Raw genomic sequence first — 21,837 nt, forward strand, 5'->3', positions numbered from 1 at the left:
TAAAAGCCACATGCAAGGAATGTCAGATTGCAATGCATCTGTGTTGCTGTTAGCTCTGTAAGTGTTTATTTTAAATTCCTCAAATTCTGAATGTTGTTGCCTGGAAAGGAGTAAGAGGGAAAAAAATGCTCTCTTTTGTGTTTTTCTAGAAATCTTACTCAGGTGAAAATACTGCTAGTATTATAGCTCGATCCTGTGCAGCCACAGCTTTGTCTCTCCTGGTGCCAATTTTCATTGTATCATGCAAGGAGAAGATTGAGGAGGTTCTGAGTATGCTGACTGACCGGTTACCTGGGAAACCAAATGCTGACGAGTCTCAAGCTGTTCAAATCCACATGGGTCTTGGTTTGGGGATGTTCATCTCACGTTTGTATGAAGAAAAAGTCAGGTGAGAGCTACTGTATTTAATGTAGTTGCAATGATAACTTCCTTTTTCTGAATGTGGTCTTAAGCTCTTTGGAATTTAAGTATTTACAAGTCATAGGCAAATGATTCTTGAAGGGCTTTGTAATGTTTCTTAAATGGTGCCTCTTACTATCAGTCTTCCCCCCCAACTTTCACCCCCTCCAGTGCTATCCTAGGTACTTTGTCATTCCTTCAGGATGAGTGAGTAATTTTCATACAAGTACAAAGTTCAAAGCAGTCAGCCAGAAGAACAACAGGTATGCTTTTAAATGGGACTAGTTGTGCTGGAAGACATAATTGTAAAATAATTCGCAGCTCTCATTGGTTCCTTTGTAAGTGGTGCTCTGGACACGGGACAGTGTTCACTTATGTGATATGAGTTACAAATGTGAGGATGGAAGTAGTGTAATGCACTGTTTTTAAAGCATGCTATTACAGCCGTGTTGGCAGCACAGAGGTGTTCTGAAGTTGTTAGAAAATGCCTCCTTTTCAGAAAGATTAGCCTCAGTTGCAAATTTCTGGTGATTCCAGAGTAATTGAGAAGTAGGTTTTTAGGTTGGACTTTATATTCCTCCAGAGTTTTGACTGCTAGGGATTTTTTCTTCTTGTATACTCATAAAAAATGTTTCATTAGTACACAAACACAGATACCAAACAGATGTGATTGGCAGTTGTTAATTTGCTCAGTGAAACTAATGTTTGCAAGGCACCTGATTTTGTTAAAACTGAAGCATTGCTGAATTCTGATCTTCATGCTTTGGTGTCTTGATGCCTTGCTGGCATTGACTCAGCCACGTAATTTGGGAATAGACTACCTCTGGATGTTTAGTCAGTGGATACATACAAGCATTAAAAGACTCTTACAGAGAATGAAGTTACACCAGCCTAGTATTTTGGAGTATGTGAATCAATATTTTGGGGGTTTGTGTTGGTTTAATTTCTGTGGTGAGGGGTGTTAAGTGAATACATTTATCTAACCATTTCTTGCAGACTAGTTTTACTCTTTCACTGCCCTGCATGGTTTGAAACCTTAATCTTACACATTCTTTAAAGCATTGTCTTCCAACAAATCAAAACTCATAGAAATGTAGCTATAGTTTATATCAGATTATAGATCTAGTTTCCATTAAAGATGTCCTGTTCATTATGAAAATTGAGAATATGTTTTATAAGAGGGGAGTCCATATGACATTTTTGGAGTGAGATGTAAACACATCTTTTTTTTCAGTAAGTTAGGCAATGAGGTGGAGAGAGATTGAGAGAGCTAATAGTATGAAATGTCATGAATTTTCAGCTTATAAATAGTTACACATCTAGCTGAGATGATGTTTTGTCAGGGGGTCCTCTCACTGTCAGGCATTGGATTTTTTTTGTTTCTGTTTTGATTTGGTTTTGTAGTGATATACCTGGTCAACAGATGAACTTCGTTCTGATGAAGTCCCTGGATGTGTTGGAGGACTGCTGCTTTGACACCAATCTGGAGTACAAGTGAGTTTCCTATATTACTGGTGATACTTTATTTTGAACTATACCTTTTTATTTCATATTTTCTTTCTTAATTCTATACAGAAAAGTAGAAGAATAGGACAAGGAGACAGTGAGTTCTGAGTACTTCCATATAATCACCAGCTCAGGCAGGCTGGAAAGGCCCTTTGGAGGTCTGCCTGCTCCCTAAAACAGAGTCAGTCAAAGACTTTGTCTACACTGCTTAAGTTTTTACAGTTAGAATTTGAATCTCCTTAGACAATAAAACACATGTCAGTTGCCATGAGACAGCTAACATAGCATGGCAGGATGTTTCTTCCACAGCAGTTATTTTTCTTTCAAATCAGGGAAGGAACCACAGCACCTTGAGCAGCTCAGTGTGAGTGCATGAGGTTTTCTTTCAGTTTGAGCATTACTCTGCCCAGCTCTTCACTGTTCAAAAGAAACAGCAATAATTCCCGTTTGCCTTTGCCCTCCTTTCTCCAGTGCACTTTCTGAAAAGCTCTGGAGGAGTCACAGCTGTGCACCATTGGGCTGTGAACCTGTATAGCTTAGTAAGGATTTCTGTTGCCTTTTGAGTGACACAGGGTGAGATACACAGTACACAGAGATTCTACCAGCTGCACCCCTTTGTCATGCCTATTGCTGCTGGTTTGTGCAGCCTGTTAGCTGGAGATGAAAGCCTCAGAGAAGAGCCAAGCCAGACTTTTCTGGCAGCAAGAGACTGCCAGAAGAATGTGAAACAATGGCAAGCAAAAGAGGGATGATTGAAGAGGGGGTAGTTTTTTGTGCTGTCTATGGTTTTTAAAGGTTAAGAGCGAGTTGATGTCCAGTACGAGTTCTCTCTGTGAGCAAAGAAATAATGTAAAGCTGTAAAAGTTGCAGACTTGTCCAAATTTTGCATTTCTACATTTGCTGTTCCAAAGGAAGGTCCTTTCCAGCCTTTTAATCCAGTGTGACACAGGCATGATCAACTGTGAGGCATGAGCATTTTCACCAGTGTTTCACTCCTGCTAAATCAGTGATTTTCTTTTTCACAAGAAACAGGCTGATGGTGTTTTGAGCATAGCTCTGCTGAGCAGTGCAGGTGTGGAAATCAGTGCTGTCCAGGCTCAGGCAGCACCTGGTGGGCGGCAGGACTCCCTGCAACCTGATGCTCTAGAGTATAACACTTAAAATGTGCTAGGAAATCTTGAGATATCATGTAGGTGAAATGTATCTAAATACTCATTTTATGTAGCTCACAAAAAAGGTAGTCAAGTGAGAGCAATTGTTAGTTACAAAAAGTGTAACAGAAAAGGTGAAGTTTTATTCTTGCTTTAGTGTCCGATTATATTTTAACTCTTTATTAACAGTGAATAACATAAAATATTATAGCTCTAAACTATAAACTGTTTTCTTTCTATGCAATTTTGTCAACAAGCAGTAGTGTAAATTTGAATTTAGAACTCTTGTATATAAGCCATGTCCTTGTTTTGTTGGCTAGTCATTAATTCAGATATACCAGTTATTTAAAAAGGTTTGTTTGATCTTTGCTGGAAAAAAGTACCATGCCCAAGACACCCCTCTGTGTCTTGTAGCCATGCTCAATTATTCTTAATTCCCAGTTACTGTAAAACATTAACTTAAAAATACAACTGAAGTTATTGTCAGATGTCTCTTTTTTACCTAGCTGAGCAAATGCAGCAGCTCTTGCCATTTTTAAGTTGGATAGGAGAAGCTTAGGAGAATGCCTAAAATCCTAGCCATGTTCATTTGCTTGCTGCTTGCTACAAGCAATGTCAGGGAGATGTGCACAGGGAAAAAAAAATCATCTACCAATAAGAGCAACTGGGGATGTGTGCCAGTGAGAGAACACCTTCAGAGCAATGTTTTAGTATATCATGATGGAAGCCCGAACTGTTCAGAAGTTTTCTGACAAACCTGATGACTTGGAACTTGTTATGGGAGTACACATGCAGAATTTAGTACAAGATCTTTGGTCCAGCATGAAATTTCTGAACAAAAATCTGAAAAAGAGGTGGGGACTGTGGAGATGTTTGTGCCAGCTGCTCTATTCAATTATGTCCTTTGAAACTATGTTCTTGTTGCAATTTTAAGTATCCTCATCATCAAACAGTTAGTTGTGCTGCATATGTCTGCCCTGATGAAGCTGCTCCACTATAAGATATGCAAATTTTAGTGCATGCAGGTTAGACACTTTCTTCTTATGGTCTTCTTTTGTCTGGTGTTTCCTGGAAACGATATGTGAAATAAAAACCATTTGCAAAATTGACTGTGATAATAAATTATCTACAGGGCTAGTTATCAGGCAAGGCCAAGAGGTTTTCTTACCCACAAACTTTATTGCGGTTTAAAGGGAGTTCAGAGAAGCCAAAGCATACTTAATCTTTTCTCTTTTGTTTTCTCTTAAAGCACGGGATGTATTTTAGGAGTAGGACTTGTTCTTTCATTTATGAGTCACAGTAGCCAAACAGAATCACGAGTGCATGTTTCTGCTTCATTGCGAAAACTCTACAAATACCTGGACAGCAGTGAGGACCAAAGCAGAGGAGTCCAGGAGGTATGACCTATTTTATCACAAATTTTAAGTCTTCTGTTTATTTTGTTGCCTCCCTTTAATAATTATAGTCTTTTTGCTGAAACTTTTTTTATCAGTGATACTGGAAGGCTTGATTTCTACTTTTTCTTTCACCGTGTATGGGTTTATGTCTGCTGGAAAATAAAAGTGATAATAACAGCAATAATAAGAATAGAATAATGTGTAATCTTGTGTAGACATTAACAAACTGCCTGAAAATATTGCAGACATGATCCTTTAAAGGTGTTCTTAACCCCAAATTAAACTGTTGAAAGTTGGATCATGAGTAACTAGGACTATGTGTCTCTTATATACAGTTGTTTACTTCTCATCTGATCTACTAAAAGCAGACAAAAAGTTACTCTTCGAGAGAACTTAAATCCTAATACTTTGTTTTTCAATATGCCTTCTGTATACTTCTTTGAAATTTTGTGCTGCTAGCTAATGTGAATTTTGTACTTTTGCATGCTGCTATCGCCCCATATGTTATTTTCTTTTATATTTTGAATACTTAAACTGAAACCTGCATTTCAGGGAGTTTTTTTCCAGGATAAGTCCTGTGAGTTTTGACATGGCCCATGTACTTAGCCTATAACTCTGCTGAGGTAAAACTTGAGAATGAAAGGTGATGAAATTCAAATAGTTTGCAACAGAAAACAAAAATCAGAACAAGCAGATGTTTTGCATGAGAAAAGCAACCCTGTCTGTATGTGATATATGTAAGCCTGGAGCAGCTGAGCAGGGGAGTTGCATAATCCTCTGTTTTTCCTACAGGATTCAATAGAGATTGATAGTATTATTTTTTGCCCCTGTTGGTAGAGTTCTGAAAGCTCTTTATTAAACATCTTCTATTAAATTTTATTTTTTTGGCAGTACATATGTGTTGGGGATTAGCCTTTTGCAATTTATGGTTCATGCATTAAAATTACTTACAGCTATAAAATAATTTATATGTCCCCAGAGATCTTCAAGTGCATTATTGAAATTAAACTGAGTTCAATACAGCAGCTTCTGTGATGAAAGGCAGCAGCTGTTTAACATCATGAGATAGTTTGGGATGAGAAGAAAAAACTACCTCTGTAAAGATTTGTAGAGATGAGTAAAATTTGGACAGCACTCTAGGATGAGTGCTATTGTATCAGATGCACAAGAAGCTCTTTCAGAGCTGTAAATGACTTGCATATAACCTGGTATTTGAGAAGTAATTTTGGCCTGCTGCAGCAAAAGGTACAATAAACATAGCAAAATCTGCACATTACTTGGTACAGGTCAAATTGATGTCAATCCTGCACTCTGCTTCCCTCAGAGTCATGTGTTGTTCTGCTACTTAACTTTGATACGGAGGAGGAGGTAAGGGCATTTGGCACACTTGCTTTGTTTGATAGTGTAAGGTAGAAGAATAGAAAAGCAATGTTTGATAGTGTAAGGTAGAAGAATAGAAAAGCAATGTTGCTGATGAATCCTTCTGCAAGGGCCAGAGTCTGGTGTTGTGGGCTGTGTATGAGAGACAGTTCTACGTGCTCATTTTCTGGCCTGGTGGATCTGCTTGTAGTCCTGATGGGAGAACAGCATGCTGAGTATACTTAGATAAACAATGATCAGATACTTGTGTTTAGAGAATAGCTACGTTTATGTGGAAGGTCAGGAGTTTGACCTCTGTAAAACCAGAAGTACTTCCAAGCTTTAGTTGCGTTTGTTTCACATTATTAGCATCAATGAAGAATCTTTCAGAGAGGGAATAAATATCAGAAAGTATAAACTGAAAATGTTCCATATTTTCTATCATTCTGTCACATTATTGACCATTGCTACAGTGAGCTTGATTAGGTGCTAGTTAATGGAATAAATTTTTTTCAGGTACTTGCCTATTCTGTGGCCTGTTCCTGTGTCTCTGCTTTCAGTGTCGGAATCATAGAAGCAGCTGAGGCTGAGAAGGCTATGAGCAAGCTACGGACCTTAGCAGAAAATAATCAGCAGGTAATAATTCTTCTGTATTTGGGCTTTGTTTCAGTTCTCTTTCTCTCTTTATCTATTCAATATTGGATACTGCTTTTCCCAAACTGCAATTCAAGACAATTATATTGATCTCATTTTATCATTAACTGATGAATGTATTATACTGATGAATGCTTTCCCTGAACCACTGACAGTGCATAACCATAAACATAGCCACAGCTTCCTACAGGTGTGTGTTTGATCTCTAGTGTCCTAGGGTACCCCCCAAATTGCCAAAAATAATCTCAATATTTGAGTGCAAGTTCTTTTCTGATTAATGTTTGCCAGGAAATGAAGGAGCTGGGGCAGGCAACCATTTTGAATCAAAGCTTGCTATTACATTAATCAGCTGTTCAGAATGTTTATCTGAAAAATAGGAAGTCAGAGCTAACTACCTGTGCTAGAGCTTTTTACCTTCATGTCAGAAAATCTGCTCTAAAACAAAGACTCTATGTGTAAAAGATTTAATCTCAGAAAATCCCATGTCACTTGATATAAAGCATCTCATATTCTAGACAAAGATGTTACCTCTAATTGTTGGGAAATAATAAATATGTGATAATGTTTCAATAATAAATATAAAAAGAATACAGACTCGTTTGTAAAATCTGTTTTTAATAAGTTCTTTTCACCTTACAGACGTACAGTTTTGCTTTAGCTTTAGGTGCAATAGTACATGGATTGTCAGCTTGTGGTCATGGGAAAGCTGAAGACCTGAGTAACAGACTAATGCCAGCCTGGATAAAAACTGTGCTTGCAGAGGTAAAGGAATTTCTATGCATATCCTAGGTTTTGTAGTTGTTTTGTTGGTTTAGGTTTTTTTTTTTTTTTTTTTGCATGGGTGGGGGTAGAGGAGCTGGGGAAGGGATGGTGTGCAGTTTAAAATTAACAGTAGCAATATAATTTTCCTTGCTTTTGCAGGAGTGATGTTAGGAAAAGTTAGGACTATCTGAATATGCTGTTTGATTGATATTTGGAAGCAAGAGTATAATTTTGGGCTGTTCGCTAAAGGGAAAAAATTCCTGTTTCTCTTCTATTTGGATAATTTATGAGAAATGCGTATCTTAATGAGGTCTTAATTTGGACATGTTCACAAGTTTGGAACAGTGCCCAAGGGTAAAGTCTAGGTTATTGAGTTAAATGTCTTGTGAAATCAGGTGCTGCTTGTCAAAACTAGAAAAAAGACAGGTAATTATAGTGCCTTAGTCTTTAAAATAATTTCAGTTTATCTGTAAGAGTTAGGTGTTTCAGATCAAACTCTAAACTTATATGTATTAAGATTGCAGCTAAAGGTAATTATCAATAAAGAAACTGGTTTTGAGTTGAATTGCACTGGTATATTTTGCAGAATACAGATTGTGCTAGGAAAAAAAAATTGTCAATCCATGATGATTTCAGAGTTGGAGAACTGAGCAGGAAGCTCCATATAAAGCTTTCAGTCATCAAGAGAGGAATTAATATTATCTACCCTGCTGGAGTCTGATCTGAAAAGGTTATTGGGATTAGAAGTGTACTAGTGATAGTAGTCATGGTTTTTAAGTTGGAAGAAACAAGCATTTTGTCCTACAGTAGTGTTGTGTCATCACATTGGCTCACTAGTCCTGAATTATGCTTCCAGGGTTCTCCAACAATGGAGCGTCTGGCTGCTGTCAGTGGGCTGGTTGCACTGGTGGGCTCTGAAGGAGGCATGATACAGGTCAGAATATGTAAGCAAATGGTACCTTAACCTCATGGAAAAATTTGCCTAGAAGGCAAGATGGGATGCATCCTTCCCATTCCTAGAGCAATGGCTGTGAACCAGGACATCACATTTTTGCAATAATTAATGTTGGGTATGAACTAACCAACATTGAATTGCAATGCGTAAAAAGGGACTTGTTCCATTTTGCCATCACAGGGCCCATGTGCAATGCCACTGGGGTAGAGTTTTCAGCCATGTAAGCTTTCTCCTTTTTTCTCTCCCACTTCCAGAGAAAGGCATGGGTGCAGATGTAATCTGTTTTCAGAATTTTTTCTGTTTGTTCCTTCTTTTTTATCTGTTACAAAATTAACCTTTTTTTTTTCTTTTTCTCTTGCAGCTGAAATCTGAGAGCATTCAGTCCTCACAGTTTCAAAGTAAGCTGAATGAAGTGATCAGAACACTTACACAGGTAAGAAGGTAGCCTTTGTTTCCTCCATTGGATAATGCATTTCCTCCTTTGGATAATGCACTAGCACACCTGCACACCTTGCACAAGCAAGACAAGTCTCTTTAAAAGAAACTACGTAGTATTTGTATCCAGCTTGAATGAGACAGTGTAGGGAAATTTGTCTAACTAGTGGTTTATTGTCTCAACAGATAATTAGTTTCTCAGAGCAGATTGGTCTTCAGACAAATGCAGCAAGACTTCTGGGACGTCTTCACATGTCCTGTTTGTCTTCTACCCAGAACAGGGCATCTGGTAAGATGCTTTATTACTGCTTCTTAAAGAACATGTAGAAATAGCACATCACTAAAAAGACAGTGAGAGACACATGAGATAATATCAGTCAGACATTGCAGCCCTGTGAGGTGACATGACAGCCTTTGAATCAGAGATCTTACACAGAGGTCCTGTGTGCCTAAAGGGTGGAACATGAAGTAGGAATCAGTAATAGGATACCCCACATCTGCTTTTACTTGCAGTATGAAAGTAAGGTTCTAAATTGTTCTGGTCAAACTTGTATATTGCTTCTTTATTTTTTAATAGGATGAGTGTAAACAGGTTTTACAGTTCCTATGGCATGTGTGTTTGACATCTACTCTGTGCCTTTTAGAACTGATTCATCTACTTTTTGTTTTAGCACTTCCCACTGTATAAAAAAAACAGTATGTAAAAACTAGTCTATAACAAGACCAAACTAATGTTTTAGAAGTATTTTCCTAGAACAGATCTTCTCAGATTAGCTGAAATAAAAAAACTAGTGTTCTGTGCTCTTTCAGGGTGGCTGATGCATCCCTAACTTTTAAGTGTTGTTTCAAAATGCATTGGTAAAGTAAAGGCCAGATAATTAATCATTAATAAAATACCAGTAACAAACAAAAGCTAATGAAGTTGAAGCTGTTCACTTTGGTGTGAACTAAACAGGGAGCAGCCAAAAATACAAAATGTAGATGAAATTACAAAGAAAAGTCTCTTAAAGTTTCTACTTTTATGCATGCCTGCGTACATACATAGAATGTCTCTGCTGCATTAAACTTCCCAAAAGTTTGAGCTGTTCCCTTTCAAAGCCCAGCTTGCAGTGACCAACGTATTTTTAAGGACGTTCTTATCCCTGGCTTTTGATCTCTGAATTTGTATTTTCTGATCTGGCACCTCTCACCACCAGAAATGTTTAGCTTGCCTTAAAGATGAAAAGGCCAATATGTCTATCAGTCTGGTAGTCTAAATACCCTGAGTCACCTACAGAATCCGTTAGCTCAAACACAGCTCAATTTGGCCTTTAAATGTACTTGGGAGCAGAAGGTTATAATTTTTGCTGATGATATTTTAGAATATAAGCAGTCTTTTTATCTTCACAGTTCCTCCAGATTTTAGCTACTTACCTGTAAACAGCTTTATCAGGGCAGCCATTGACTTTGCTATTGAAAGTGGAAAGAAAGGTAAGGATTGAACTACAGCATTCCTCTGGGAAATTTGTTACAGCTATAAAAGATGACCTTAAACACTTGCTTTTATTTGCTAAGAGAACTTTTCTAAGCACAAATGTGAACTTCACTAATGTGAGGTATTTAAAATAGAAATTTATTACACTCAAAAAGATAAGGTAATATTGTGTAGTTAGGACTTCAGTTTTCTCCACCTAATTCTTGACTTTTAAAACCCTTTTCCCTTCCCTCTCTGTTGATGACATGATGTTTCTTCCCTATGAGAATGCAAGTCAAATAATTTTTAAGTGTTAGCCTGTATGCTCAGTTAATACTCCATCATCAGACCGACTTTATGCTGCCCCTTATTTCAGTGATGCTGGATTTAGATTCTCTGTATCAGCGTGGTATTAATCAGATTACTGATTATAAAAGTGATGTCTTGGAGTAGTCTTAAGGAGGATAGAGAGGATTGCTTCTATGTGGAGTTAAGTGAGCTCACTGCTGTCCTATGAAGCAAGCTTCGTTTTAAATGGAGTTTAAAGTGCCTATGTTTTGATTCCAGGAGAACTGAGTTAACTTAAGTAGACATAACATGGTACGTAGCAAAGGTTAGCACTTATCTGACTGGTTTTTTGGCCTCCATCTACAAGATGAGAAAGGAAAGCAGTGTCAGAAGACTTTGCTGTTCTCCCAGTAAGAAATCCAGAAGTACTACCTTACTAGATGAGGAATATCTTTAATTAACTTGTAAATTTACTCAAGAACAAGGGACCAGAAAGTTTCTATTAGTGACAAAAAACCAGTTCGACAGGACATTAAAAATGTAACCGTTCATTATAAATGAAATGGCTAATTCTCAGATGCCAAAAGTAACAATGACACTTTTCAGTTCTTTACTACAGCTTGAACTACAGTGTAGTGTTCACATTTTTTTGCTGAGCTGTTCAGCCATATATGTGTGTATAAAGTTTAGACTCTGACCAAATCTTCTGTTCTAGGCCCTGAATCTGTCCCAGCTGAGCTGGTGAAAGTAGCACTGGCACCCATTGCATTAGTTGGAGAAAGCCATCAGTATCCACCTGTAAACTGGGCATCCATTCTTTCTCCTTTGATGAGACTGGACTTTGGTAAGAGTAGTAGTTTTCTATTAAAACTTCTGCATTAGTTTTCTATTAAAACTCTGAACAAGAGTTCTTCACTAATGCAGCTTTCACAAACTATGGAGCCCTCTTCAGGGCTTGAAGTTAGTGCAGTGGTTAGTTTTATTATGCTTTCAAGACTGAATTTTTAGTTATTGCAAGTATATATTTCTCATCACCATGTGGACACTGTTTTAACTGAAGAAAAACTAAAGAAGATCAGAGCTGATAAGTTCCCTAGAATATTGGTGAAAGTGGCCTGAACATTTCATTTGATTTATATAAAAGCCCCTCATAAAACTCAACTAACTGTATCCTGTTATGAGTAACTGCTAAATGCTTGGTCCAGTGCCCATGTCAGAGCCTGCCACTTTTTCACATATTTCAACTGTTTGATAGTTCACCTAACTATCACTAGTTTGAAATACACTTTCTACTAAATTACACTGGGTAATAATTTTCAGAATAATGGATAAAGATTCCTATAATGAGGCCTGCCGTTCTTATGAAGAGCTAAGACTTGTTAAATGTCTGGAGGGTTTTTTTATTCCTGCTTTTCACTTAGGAGTCTTACTTTTGTAAATGAGGGAATTTTCAGAGGAAACAGTATGTCTGTTTTGTGGCTGGTTTTAGATATCAGACGGCATCATAGTCTAGGAATATTGATTCATTTTTACTTCTGTGTATTAAATACTGACTTTTTTGGCAAGAAGGGTTTGCGTTTTTTAAATTTTTACTTTTCTTAGCATTCCCACATTTTTGTTCCTGAGGGATTGAAATAACTTGAACAAATGCTGATACTTCTTGCTGAAAGTGCATGAATGTAAAGAGGAGTCTTCTAACATGTATATGTTAAAAGCTTTAAGTAGGATTTTTAGAAAAATAAGTTGTAATGTAATGCTCTAGTAGAACAATAACTCTATTTTATGAGTCGAGAACAAATTTAAAGGGAAAATATTTTCTTTCTAACTTAGTTTGTTTTTTTCTGTTTTAGGTGATGAGGTAAAACATCTCTGCCTTGAACTGGCTGTGACACAAGCTCAGTCATCTCAAAATGCAGCAATGCTTTTAGGGATGTGGGTGGCACCTCCCCTTATCTACAGTCTCAGTGTACGTATGTCAGAAAACTTGTGGGAGCTCAGCACCTCTTTCATATAAAATTCCTCAGTGACAATGTTTAGGCTGTCTCACCAGAAAAGGATTACTGGTTCAAAATTCTTCAGAAATACCATGGCAGACTTAAGACCTGCTACACTCATTTTACTTTACTGCTTAAGACCTATAGTGCTGATAACCTCGTGAGATAAAGCATGGCATGCAGGGAGAAAAAGTATCTTGTATTATACCAATTAAAAGTCTTAACAAAAAGGTCCACGCTAATCTGTCCAAAAGCTTACCTACTTTTTCTAGCAAGGTCTCTTGATCTAGCTAACTAGTAAAAAAAGCTATGTCTTAAAAACCTTGCCTTAATTTTGTAGGCAAGGTTTTAATTTTAATACCAACAGACTAACCTACAGTATAATCAAATTTGGTCTTATCCTTCATTGCTTTTCTGTTCTTCTGGAATTAAAAGGTGGATTCCTTAATACTGTATGTAAAACTCCCTGAATCCCACAGAACACTTGACTGCACATTTCTGTCATTTTCTCCTAGTTCAGGAGCAGATTCATGACAATTCTCTGAAAATTAGATGCTTGTTTCTGTGATCTCTTCAAGGAGTGTTTTTTGTTTTAATTCATTAGTCTTAGATATGCAAACATTTGCTGGCAGTTTTAAGGTACATAATTGGTAAGGTACCAAAAAAAAGATTTTATTTCTGACTGCCACTTTTCCAGCTGCAGTGGGAGTTTGTGGTCACAAAATAAGGTGAGCTATAGAGAATTTAAGCTCTGCCTTTCGTATGGATTATTCATTCTTCACTAGCTAGCAACATGCATAGTTCTATGGCTATCATACTTCTGTCATTGACTGTCTAGACAGTCTGTATGCTTTATGTAGAAATGCAGTGGGCACTATGTAAAAAAATTACTCTGTCCATACGTAGATGTGGTGTCCAAGGTTCACTGAAAGTAAGTTCTTCCGTTTTTAATGAAAACAGAATATTGACATATTTGAACTCTCTTTAATTAAAAAAAAATCATCAAAAAAGGGAAGAAGAAAAGACCTGAGAAATATTTATGACTTTAAGATTTATGACTTTAAGTGCTTTTATAAATCGTGTTTGAGCTCTTTTTATAATTTCACCCAGCAATAGCTCAAGGTCAGTGAAGAGCTAGAATTTGAAATGGAGCAAAAATTTTTCCTTTTCAGATGAAAACTCAGAAATATCTTTTCATGTCCCTGTCCCTGTGGATGCAACATGTTGCAGAAGACAAACTGCAGTCTTTTACAGAAGTGCTTCTGATACAACAATTTGAAGTGAATAACCGCACAAAAAGCCCAGAAATTTGCCAGTGTGTTCTACAGGGGCTCATCCAGGCAATGAAACTTCCCAACCCTGCCCAGTTTTGCTGGAGCTTTTTGTGTCAGGCTGTGGAGAAAATATATGAGCTTCTTCCAAATGAGGTTCAGGTAAGAAATATGTATGTGGTGTATGAACACTGTAGCTAGGTATTTTTTTAATGATGGTAAGTACCATCTTTTTTGCACTGATGCATCAGATTCAAAACATTAATTAGATGTGCAGTTTTTAATTATATTTGTTAAAGTAGCAGCATAGTTTCAATTTAAGTTACTTTTGGTTATTTTAGAATGCGATGTTGTGAAACCAATCTAATGTGCACTCCTCCCTCAGAAATGATTTGGTAATAGAAAATTACAGTATTAGTACTGAAATAAATTTTAATGAAAGAGAAGAAATTAACAATGAGGAGACTTTCTTTTTCCCACAGAGGATTCAGTTTCTCACAGTGATTTAAAGAAGCTATTTCGCTACAGAAAATACTTCCAAAGAATGGCACTTTGCCATTAAAAATAAAATAAACTCTTTAAAAGTATTCAAATACCATTGTTCTTGTAGATTGATTTATGTCAAATTCCTCAGCAAATATTCTAAAATAGATTAGGTGAGGCTAGAATTATTCATCATTATCATTAAAAAGTTTCTAAACTCACCAATTTTGACTATAAAGAAAGCCAGAAGTAGACATTTAGACATGCATTTACTTTTCTTTTTGCAGAGAGGTGAGCTGGAAATGTATATTGATGTAGCCAGATGTATTTCAGAAATGGCTGATTCAGAGATCAATCGCATTGTCCAGATCTCCAAGGTAATTACATTTGAATTATGCTCTTTTATCACCAGATCATGTGAAACAAACAACCTTGTCATTTTTATTGTCACCAGACTGTTTTAGCTCACTGGGAGCATTTAATTGTTTTACGTGACATATAGGTAAGAGTGTTCAGGATCTAATCTTCAGGCAGCAGAGAGAAGCAGAAGTGGTAAGAATCCATATTCCAAACTTTCTCAAAGCAACTCAAATACTCATGATTTCACCTGGGAGGTTTGAACTGGAGAGTCTTAACTAACTTGGTGAGGTGGGGGGCTGGCCTCTTCTCTCAGGCAGCCAGTCCCAGGCAAGACACAAAGAAGACACAGTCCTAAGCTGCACCAGGAGAGGTTTAGGCTGGACATTAGGAACAATTTCTTCACAGAAAGGATGATTAGTGCTTAGAATGGGAATGTCACACCAGGGACATGGTGGAGACACTGTCCCTAGAGGTGTTTAAGGAAAGACTGGATGTGGCACTCAGTGCTGAGGTCTAGTTGACATGGTATAGTTGAATCATATGTTGGACTTGATAATCTCATAGGTCTTCTCCAACCTAATTGATTCTGTCATTCTGGGAATTACTTCTGTTAGCAGAACAGGAATGGTGTGAACCAGAGTGGTGTTATATCTTCTGAATCTCAGACCAATGATGCAAACAGCACACCACAGTCCTCTTTAGTTAATATACCCACCTGCTTGAAACTGTAAATGCATCCTGGTGACTAGCTGTCCTTGAGCTGGTGGATCTCTGCTTCTGTTAAAAATGTGAAATAATTGACTGAAAAACCTTTCATTCCTGACTTTATGTTCTATATTTACATTCACGCTCAGAATGTTTCCTGGTGGACAAGATGACTGTGGATGATAATGTAATTTAAAAAAAAGCTTTTCTCACCAGTGGAATCAATTAGCGGTGGAATACTTAGCAGCTGAAATGCTAAGGAAGTGACCTGTGTGGAAGAAGTTTATATTTTCAGATCAAGCTTTTAAAAACAAACATCTGTGACGTAAAGCCCCCTGTTCTGTTTTCTATGAAATTCCTAGAGCACCAAGCATTCAAATAGGTTGTGGAGGCTGAACTGTCATTTCCTTGTATTTTTCATTCTTATTTCACACTGGAAAACATCATTTAAGAAAGCCTCATTTTGTCACTACAGTGTATCTGTCTTGCAGGAAGACTTGAGTGGCCAGAACTGTTAAGCTGGTTCATTCAATTTCAAAGGGGAATGTAAAATTTAAGGCAGTGTGAAAAAAAGCTGTACTGAGTTACACTTTGCTGGCCTATTTTGAACAATTCAAGTAAAGTTCAAGTAGCATGTACAGTCTTCTGTGTAATAGTAAGTTTTGAGGAAAGTGAAGCCTACTAGTTATTCAAAGAGTTTCTTACTTTTTTGTAAAGAGGAGTGCAGAATTTACTCTTCCCACAAGAAATATACCTTTCAATTTAACATTTTTTTAATTGCATTTGCAGAACAATATAGAGAAGGCCACGTTCATGAAAGTGTATTTGGTTTCTCAAGGAAGATTGCCTCTGACGAACTTGAGTTCCGTGATTCATATTGTGGCAGGATATCACCAGAAGGAAAATATTTTATGGATGTTCTTGCATAGTTTCTATCATGCTCGCATTGTGAGACATGAAAATACAGGTAAGATTAAGCTTAAAGAAAAATCAACCATGCAATCAACAGATATTTGTGAATCTACACTGATTCCTTTAAAATAATTTTAAGATGGTTTAACCAAAGTATTTCCAAATTTTTCCATATTGGAAACTACTGTCTTCAGAATTATTTTATTATTCAAGTATTTGTATCAAACTTTGCTTTTATGTTTTTCTCCAGTTACTTCTTTTTTCTGTGGTCTGGCTACAAGTTATTTGTCTCATCAATGTGTTTTGCAGACCAGAGTTTTAACTAGATCTGTGTTTCCCAGTCTTTTTAGGATAGTGTTAGAGATGTACATAGTACATTAGAGACCTCTTAATACTGCAAGTCTGCTAACCTTCTGACCTAAAATCTGACTTACCAGTATGTGACACAGAAGGTGGGGGGATGTTCCCATAAGACTGGTTGAACTAGGGAAATAACTTTCTTTCCTGAACTTCTTGCACTGATTTAACACAGGAAATAAATTTCCCTTTATCCCTCTTCATAACTATACCAGATAGTCATCTGGTGGCTTAATGATTTGGGCTGGCTCAGCTATGGGTCTGACAAAGCATAGGGGCTGAGAAGAGAAGTAGGAGAATCAAACAGGAAGATAAGGAAGAAACAAGAAAAGAAAGATACAAGAATGAGGTCTCATTTTCATGGCAGAAAGGTCTTTGTCTGTCTGTGTTCACTGAACAGCTTCAAAGCATTATATTGCCAGATGCCTTACCTGCCAGCTGTGTTTGAAGAACTTGAGTAGTGAGCTTTAATTGAGTGTAGTGAGGTTGCTCTGGGTAAAAGAGGAGACGGCATGAAAGGGGGCACTTGTAAAGATTACATGGACATAGTAATGTGTGATGTAATGTGGTCTTGGTGGTGAGCTTCTGGGAGGCAGAACAGATTATGGATAGCAGAATCTGAATCAATGAAATGTCTTCCATCCTTGAGATGAATTGAGGGCTGATTTTATTTGCATGCTTTGACCATATTTTACTGACCCTCTCAGCACTGTAGTACCATTTTCACAGTAATGTGCACATTGAGGGAGGCTTTAGGATTCTGTAGAGGTCAGATGTGCAGACTTGGTTAGTGGGTCCTGCAGGCTGCCATTATGTGAAATAATTTTCACTCAGTTTTTTGTTTTGGCTTTCTTTGTGAGTGTGTGTGTGTATGTTCAGTGTGTTACCTGCCCTGTAAGCAATGTTTCTGTACTATTTAAGGACCTATATGTTTTCTGTCAGTGGCAGAATTAATCAAATGTGATAATGGTGTTGGTGATCTTTTTCTTTTAGAGTTGGTACTTTCCTGCTATAGTAATTTTCTGTGCTTGCTTTTCAATGAAAAGCAATGCATTCTAGTGTTTAACATGAGTAACATGTTAATTCTTAAAAATAAGAATGAGTTCTTACTCTTTTTCTAGGAGTTCTCAAAAGAATGGACTGGCTGTTAGACCTGATGGGCTACATCAGAAATGTAGCGCACAAGTCAACACCCTTAGAAAATGTTGATCTGAAAGAGGTAATGGCTGTGAAAATTATTTGGAGCAAGGACAGAAGGAGGTTCTGATATATTTACATTTTTCCTCAGTTATAAGAATTATTCCACATGCTTTTGTATTTTAGAAGATAGTGATCTCACCATCACAGAGAAAATCTTCACATTTTTTGTGAATGAATGTGTATTTAAAACTCTTACTTTAAAATAACCTTTACACTTAAGTTATGATAGAACCTTAAGGCAGCCAAAGGAAGTAATTTCTTAAAATTTACTGTATTTAGAACAATTGAAGGAAACTTTTGAATTCACTAGTAGAACTGTCTAGGCAGGTGAGAATTGTGTAGTTTCTGGTTCTGAGAGAGCTTGGACAGTTTCAGAGAAATAATATTGTTCACCTATTTTAGATCTTCCATTTGAGGATATAAAATAAGCTGCTGCCTAGATCAGAAGGGCATTAATTACATTGCTGCAATATTTCCCAACCATTTATAGCACCACAAAGGTGACCATCTCTGATCTCCCTCAACAGTCAGGTTGCTGTGAAAAAGTTGTTTCTCCATTTTAAATAAGTTGTGGATCAGCTTTAATCTAAAAGATGATTTTAGAAGAGTGTGATTTTACTTGTCTTCATGTAGACATTTTAGTTTGAATTTATAAAGAGGCATATGCTCTTCAAAGCATACAAGTATATTAAGAACTTTTTAGTTCTTAATTTTAGTTCTTGCATTTTGAATTTTACCTGAATTTTTGTATGATTATTTTTAAGAGCAAGTGATCATCTGGATTTTGGTCTTGGGTTTTTGGTTGGTTTCTTTTTTGGATGAATTTTTTGTTGGGTTTTTTTGGTAAGGTTTTTAATTTTTTTTCTCCTTCTGTATTATTCATTTAATGAAGTACATTTTTGCCTTTTTCCTGTTTAGTGCACAGATTTCCTCGTGTGGCTGTTTGCAGCTTCTGTTTTGGTCTGGGCTGACCATGGTGCTGCATTACTGCTTGGCCTCAGTGCTGACTGGTCACTGTGGAAACACCACATGGTATCACCAGAATTGTATGAGGAACACATTAGCCCCACTGACAAGTTTGCTGTGCAAGAGACTCTCACTCTCCTTCCAAGGAGCCTTTCCCTTTTGCTGGCTAAAGAACCGTGGAAAGAACAAACACAGAAGGTAAAACTGCATGTAGTGGTAAGCACTTTATATGAGAAAGAACCCCATTTTTGGTAGTCACCTTGGATCTTGGAGCAGTTATTTTCTCTATATTTTATTGCATCTCAATTGTGATCTCACTTTATTTTTAATCAGACACAAAAGTAGTTTCTTAAGTAAAATCTGAGAGTTGCAAAAAAAAATAAAAAATTCCAAAGTCAAACTCTTAAGAAAACACAGCCAGGAGAATTGGGAGCTGCTCGTAGCAAATCAGTGTTTTAAACACTGAAAGAAGGATCCTCTGCAGCTGGACACACCACACTGTAAATTCAGAACAATCAAAGATCTTCTTTGCAGTTTGCAGTGTGTGTCATTTATTTTGAAGTATGAGTTGAAAATAAATGTGGAAAATTGTTCCTAATTTGACAAACCTACTATGCAATGCACATAGTTGCTATATGTGGAAGTACTGTTATTAATCTGTAGCGTAATAATTAGCTATTTTGTGCAAACTGGAATCTGCTGGGAACTGGTTTCTCTGAGCATGCTTCTGTGCTCAGAGTTACCTCTGAAGTCAGAATTCAGAATGTTGGAGGAATGCAGGGGTGAGCTGTTAGTATGCAAGTACTTAATTAGGTTTTAAGGAAGAATGTGAGGCCTTGCCCTGAAAATCATCCTTAGGAGTTTAAATACCATATTGTCATCCAGGCATCCTGCACTGCCAGAAAAAAATAACAAAAAATGAGAGAGGTCAAAAGAGGAATAAAGGCAATAAGAGTTCTGAAGGAACTTTTTTCCAGTAAAACATTTGGACAAGAGACTGATAAGAATGAATTATATTAATAGGTTAAAGGTATGAACAGGCAAGATGGAGGGAAGCTGTTTAGTGTGCCTTCTTCTTACAAAGAATTATTGCTGACATAATGAGAAGGCACAAAGGGAGTTTCAGATCCAGCTATGGAAAGAATTGCGTTGACAGGGAGATGTACTCTAGGGTGTTTTGTTTACCTTGGGCAGAAGCTTCACTGGCCACTGCCTATGATTAGATAACTGAATTTAGCAGTTATCTGTCTGTCAAAATGAAAGTAACTCATCGTGTTCTGATACAGGGGCTCTTTTAATTCAGATTTTTTTCATGTTTCTATCTTCAGTTTATTGACTGGCTGATCAATATGATGGAATGTCCTAAAGAAGCATTATCAGCATCATCCGTGGACCTGCTGAAAGGTAATATATTTTTAATTGGGTCCTCATTTTCCATAACAGTCAGTACAGATCAAATGCAGTTGTTACAAGGAGTGAGATTTTGTCTTTGATGTAATTGTCGCAGGTAAGTTGGTATTCTTGTCTGTAACATTTTACCTTTGCTGTTTCATCTTCTGATGCTTATAATGTAGCACTTAGGGTCCAAAGGATCTAGAGGTACATCTAGTGCACAAACTTATTTCATTGATAGATCTGTCTGTTGGTTTTGAAGTTACCCTTAAAAATAAGATGCAGCATACTATTGGGAAATCCTCCAGTACTAGAATACAAATCACATAACTTTAGGTACAAGACTGTGCTATGTGGAAGGGGTAGGAGGTGAACTAGGACAGCCTAGTAAAAGGGTCTGAGAAAAAAGGAAAGAGAAATGAGGGTTCCTGAAAAGATACAGGAAAAGAAAGTTGGAAAGTAGATAATATGTAAATTATGGTAGGAGTTGTAGCCCTAGCATGCATCCTATTGCTTACATACACATGTAGGATCTGTGCAACTCACTTTAAGAGGACACCACAGATATTCTCAAGAGAAGTGCACTTGTGTTTCTTTCCGTAAACACAATGCACTTCCTTTGGACCATCTGATTTGTTGGACCTAAAAGGGGCTTCTTGAAATCCAATTATTAACTTATTTGCATTAATAGGATAATTACCCTTGTTTTGATGTCTGCATTTTTAGGCACTCTCTGATGAACTCCCCTGTAATGTCTGCTAATCTCCACCAGAAGCAATGCTAAGGGCCGTTTGAGAACCTCCTCTGTATATCAGAGAGTTCCAATATTCACCATATGTTCTCAGTATGCCGCTATAGAGATAAGTCACCGTTCCCTTTGAGCTTCTCATTGTTTTTTTTCCTTTTACATACTAGAACATGAAACTTCCATCTAAATAACTAGACTGTGACTAGGTTGGTTACTGGATTTTGCCTGAAAACATAATTCTTTCAAGTTGAATTAAAAAATCAGTGAGTTGCATTTCTAATCAGTAAGTTGGGCAGAGGACTTAATACTTTGTGCTTCTGTTGTTCCCAGAGCCTCCTATGTCCTGGCTTGCATCATTGCTCATTGAATTTGAGCTTTCTGCAATGTTGGTTGATCTGTGTGCCTAAGTGATAGACTAATTAGAAGATGATGTGATATGATTTCAGTAGGAGATGTGCCACAAAGCAAAGGAAGAGTCTAGTACATCACCACAAGTGAAAGAATTATGAAAAGAGTCAGTAAAAGGAGAACTAAACCTATACCTGTGCTAGTAAAACTACTAGGAAGAATACTCACATCTTTTCCTTTGGACTGCACAACTTAATGCAATTTGTCCCTGTCTTCACAGTTACACTTCTGGCCTTGAGGTCTCTTGCCGAGTTCAAGAAGAAAGCAGTGTGGACTAAAGCTTATGGTTGGTAGCTGCACACCATACCTTACCCAATGAAGAAAATTGTCCATACTTGAAAACATAATATTATTACTCAGGCGTCAAGAAGCTGTATTTCAAAGATGTTTCCTAACAAAAGATTTTTAATTGGATTTTGGTTTTTTTACCCTTTTGCTTCATCACAAAAATTCCTATGAAAAGCAATATTTTGTCTTTAATTGTTTTGCAAATATGCTGAATCTAAATGAGAAATACACATTCAGTTTCAATTGAATTGTTTCAGTAACATCTGGGAACCTCAAATGCTGGAGTGGAATATTCCTTTAATTTGTGGAAGCTTTGAAGTAATGGTTGAAAATAAAATAAACTAGTAAAATTTGATGGATAATAGTGTATTTATTAAAGTATGTTTTAGTGTAA

General features: G+C 37.0%; 1 protein-coding gene across 4 annotated transcripts in view; it reads left to right on the forward strand.

Annotated features, from left to right (window-relative positions):
- Positions 1-21,837, forward strand: part of FOCAD (focadhesin) — an 88,714-nt gene extending 66,877 nt beyond the window's left edge. For all 4 annotated transcript variants that reach the window (XM_064405765.1, XM_064405768.1, XM_064405766.1 and 1 more), the window contains 18 exons: positions 150-388; positions 1,804-1,893; positions 4,306-4,453; positions 6,329-6,448; positions 7,106-7,228; positions 8,085-8,162; positions 8,545-8,616; positions 8,805-8,907; positions 10,008-10,088; positions 11,075-11,203; positions 12,210-12,325; positions 13,526-13,786; positions 14,395-14,484; positions 15,962-16,139; positions 17,563-17,660; positions 18,560-18,805; positions 19,936-20,011; positions 21,376-21,837. In XM_064405765.1, coding sequence (XP_064261835.1) covers positions 150-388; positions 1,804-1,893; positions 4,306-4,453; positions 6,329-6,448; positions 7,106-7,228; positions 8,085-8,162; positions 8,545-8,616; positions 8,805-8,907; positions 10,008-10,088; positions 11,075-11,203; positions 12,210-12,325; positions 13,526-13,786; positions 14,395-14,484; positions 15,962-16,139; positions 17,563-17,660; positions 18,560-18,805; positions 19,936-20,011; positions 21,376-21,449 — 2,322 coding nt within the window. In that variant the 3' untranslated portion in view covers positions 21,450-21,837. The remainder of the gene's footprint in view (positions 1-149; positions 389-1,803; positions 1,894-4,305; positions 4,454-6,328; positions 6,449-7,105; positions 7,229-8,084; positions 8,163-8,544; positions 8,617-8,804; positions 8,908-10,007; positions 10,089-11,074; positions 11,204-12,209; positions 12,326-13,525; positions 13,787-14,394; positions 14,485-15,961; positions 16,140-17,562; positions 17,661-18,559; positions 18,806-19,935; positions 20,012-21,375) is intronic.

Source organism: Passer domesticus, chromosome Z, assembly GCF_036417665.1.
Source record: "Passer domesticus isolate bPasDom1 chromosome Z, bPasDom1.hap1, whole genome shotgun sequence".
NCBI lineage: Eukaryota > Metazoa > Chordata > Aves > Passeriformes > Passeridae > Passer > Passer domesticus.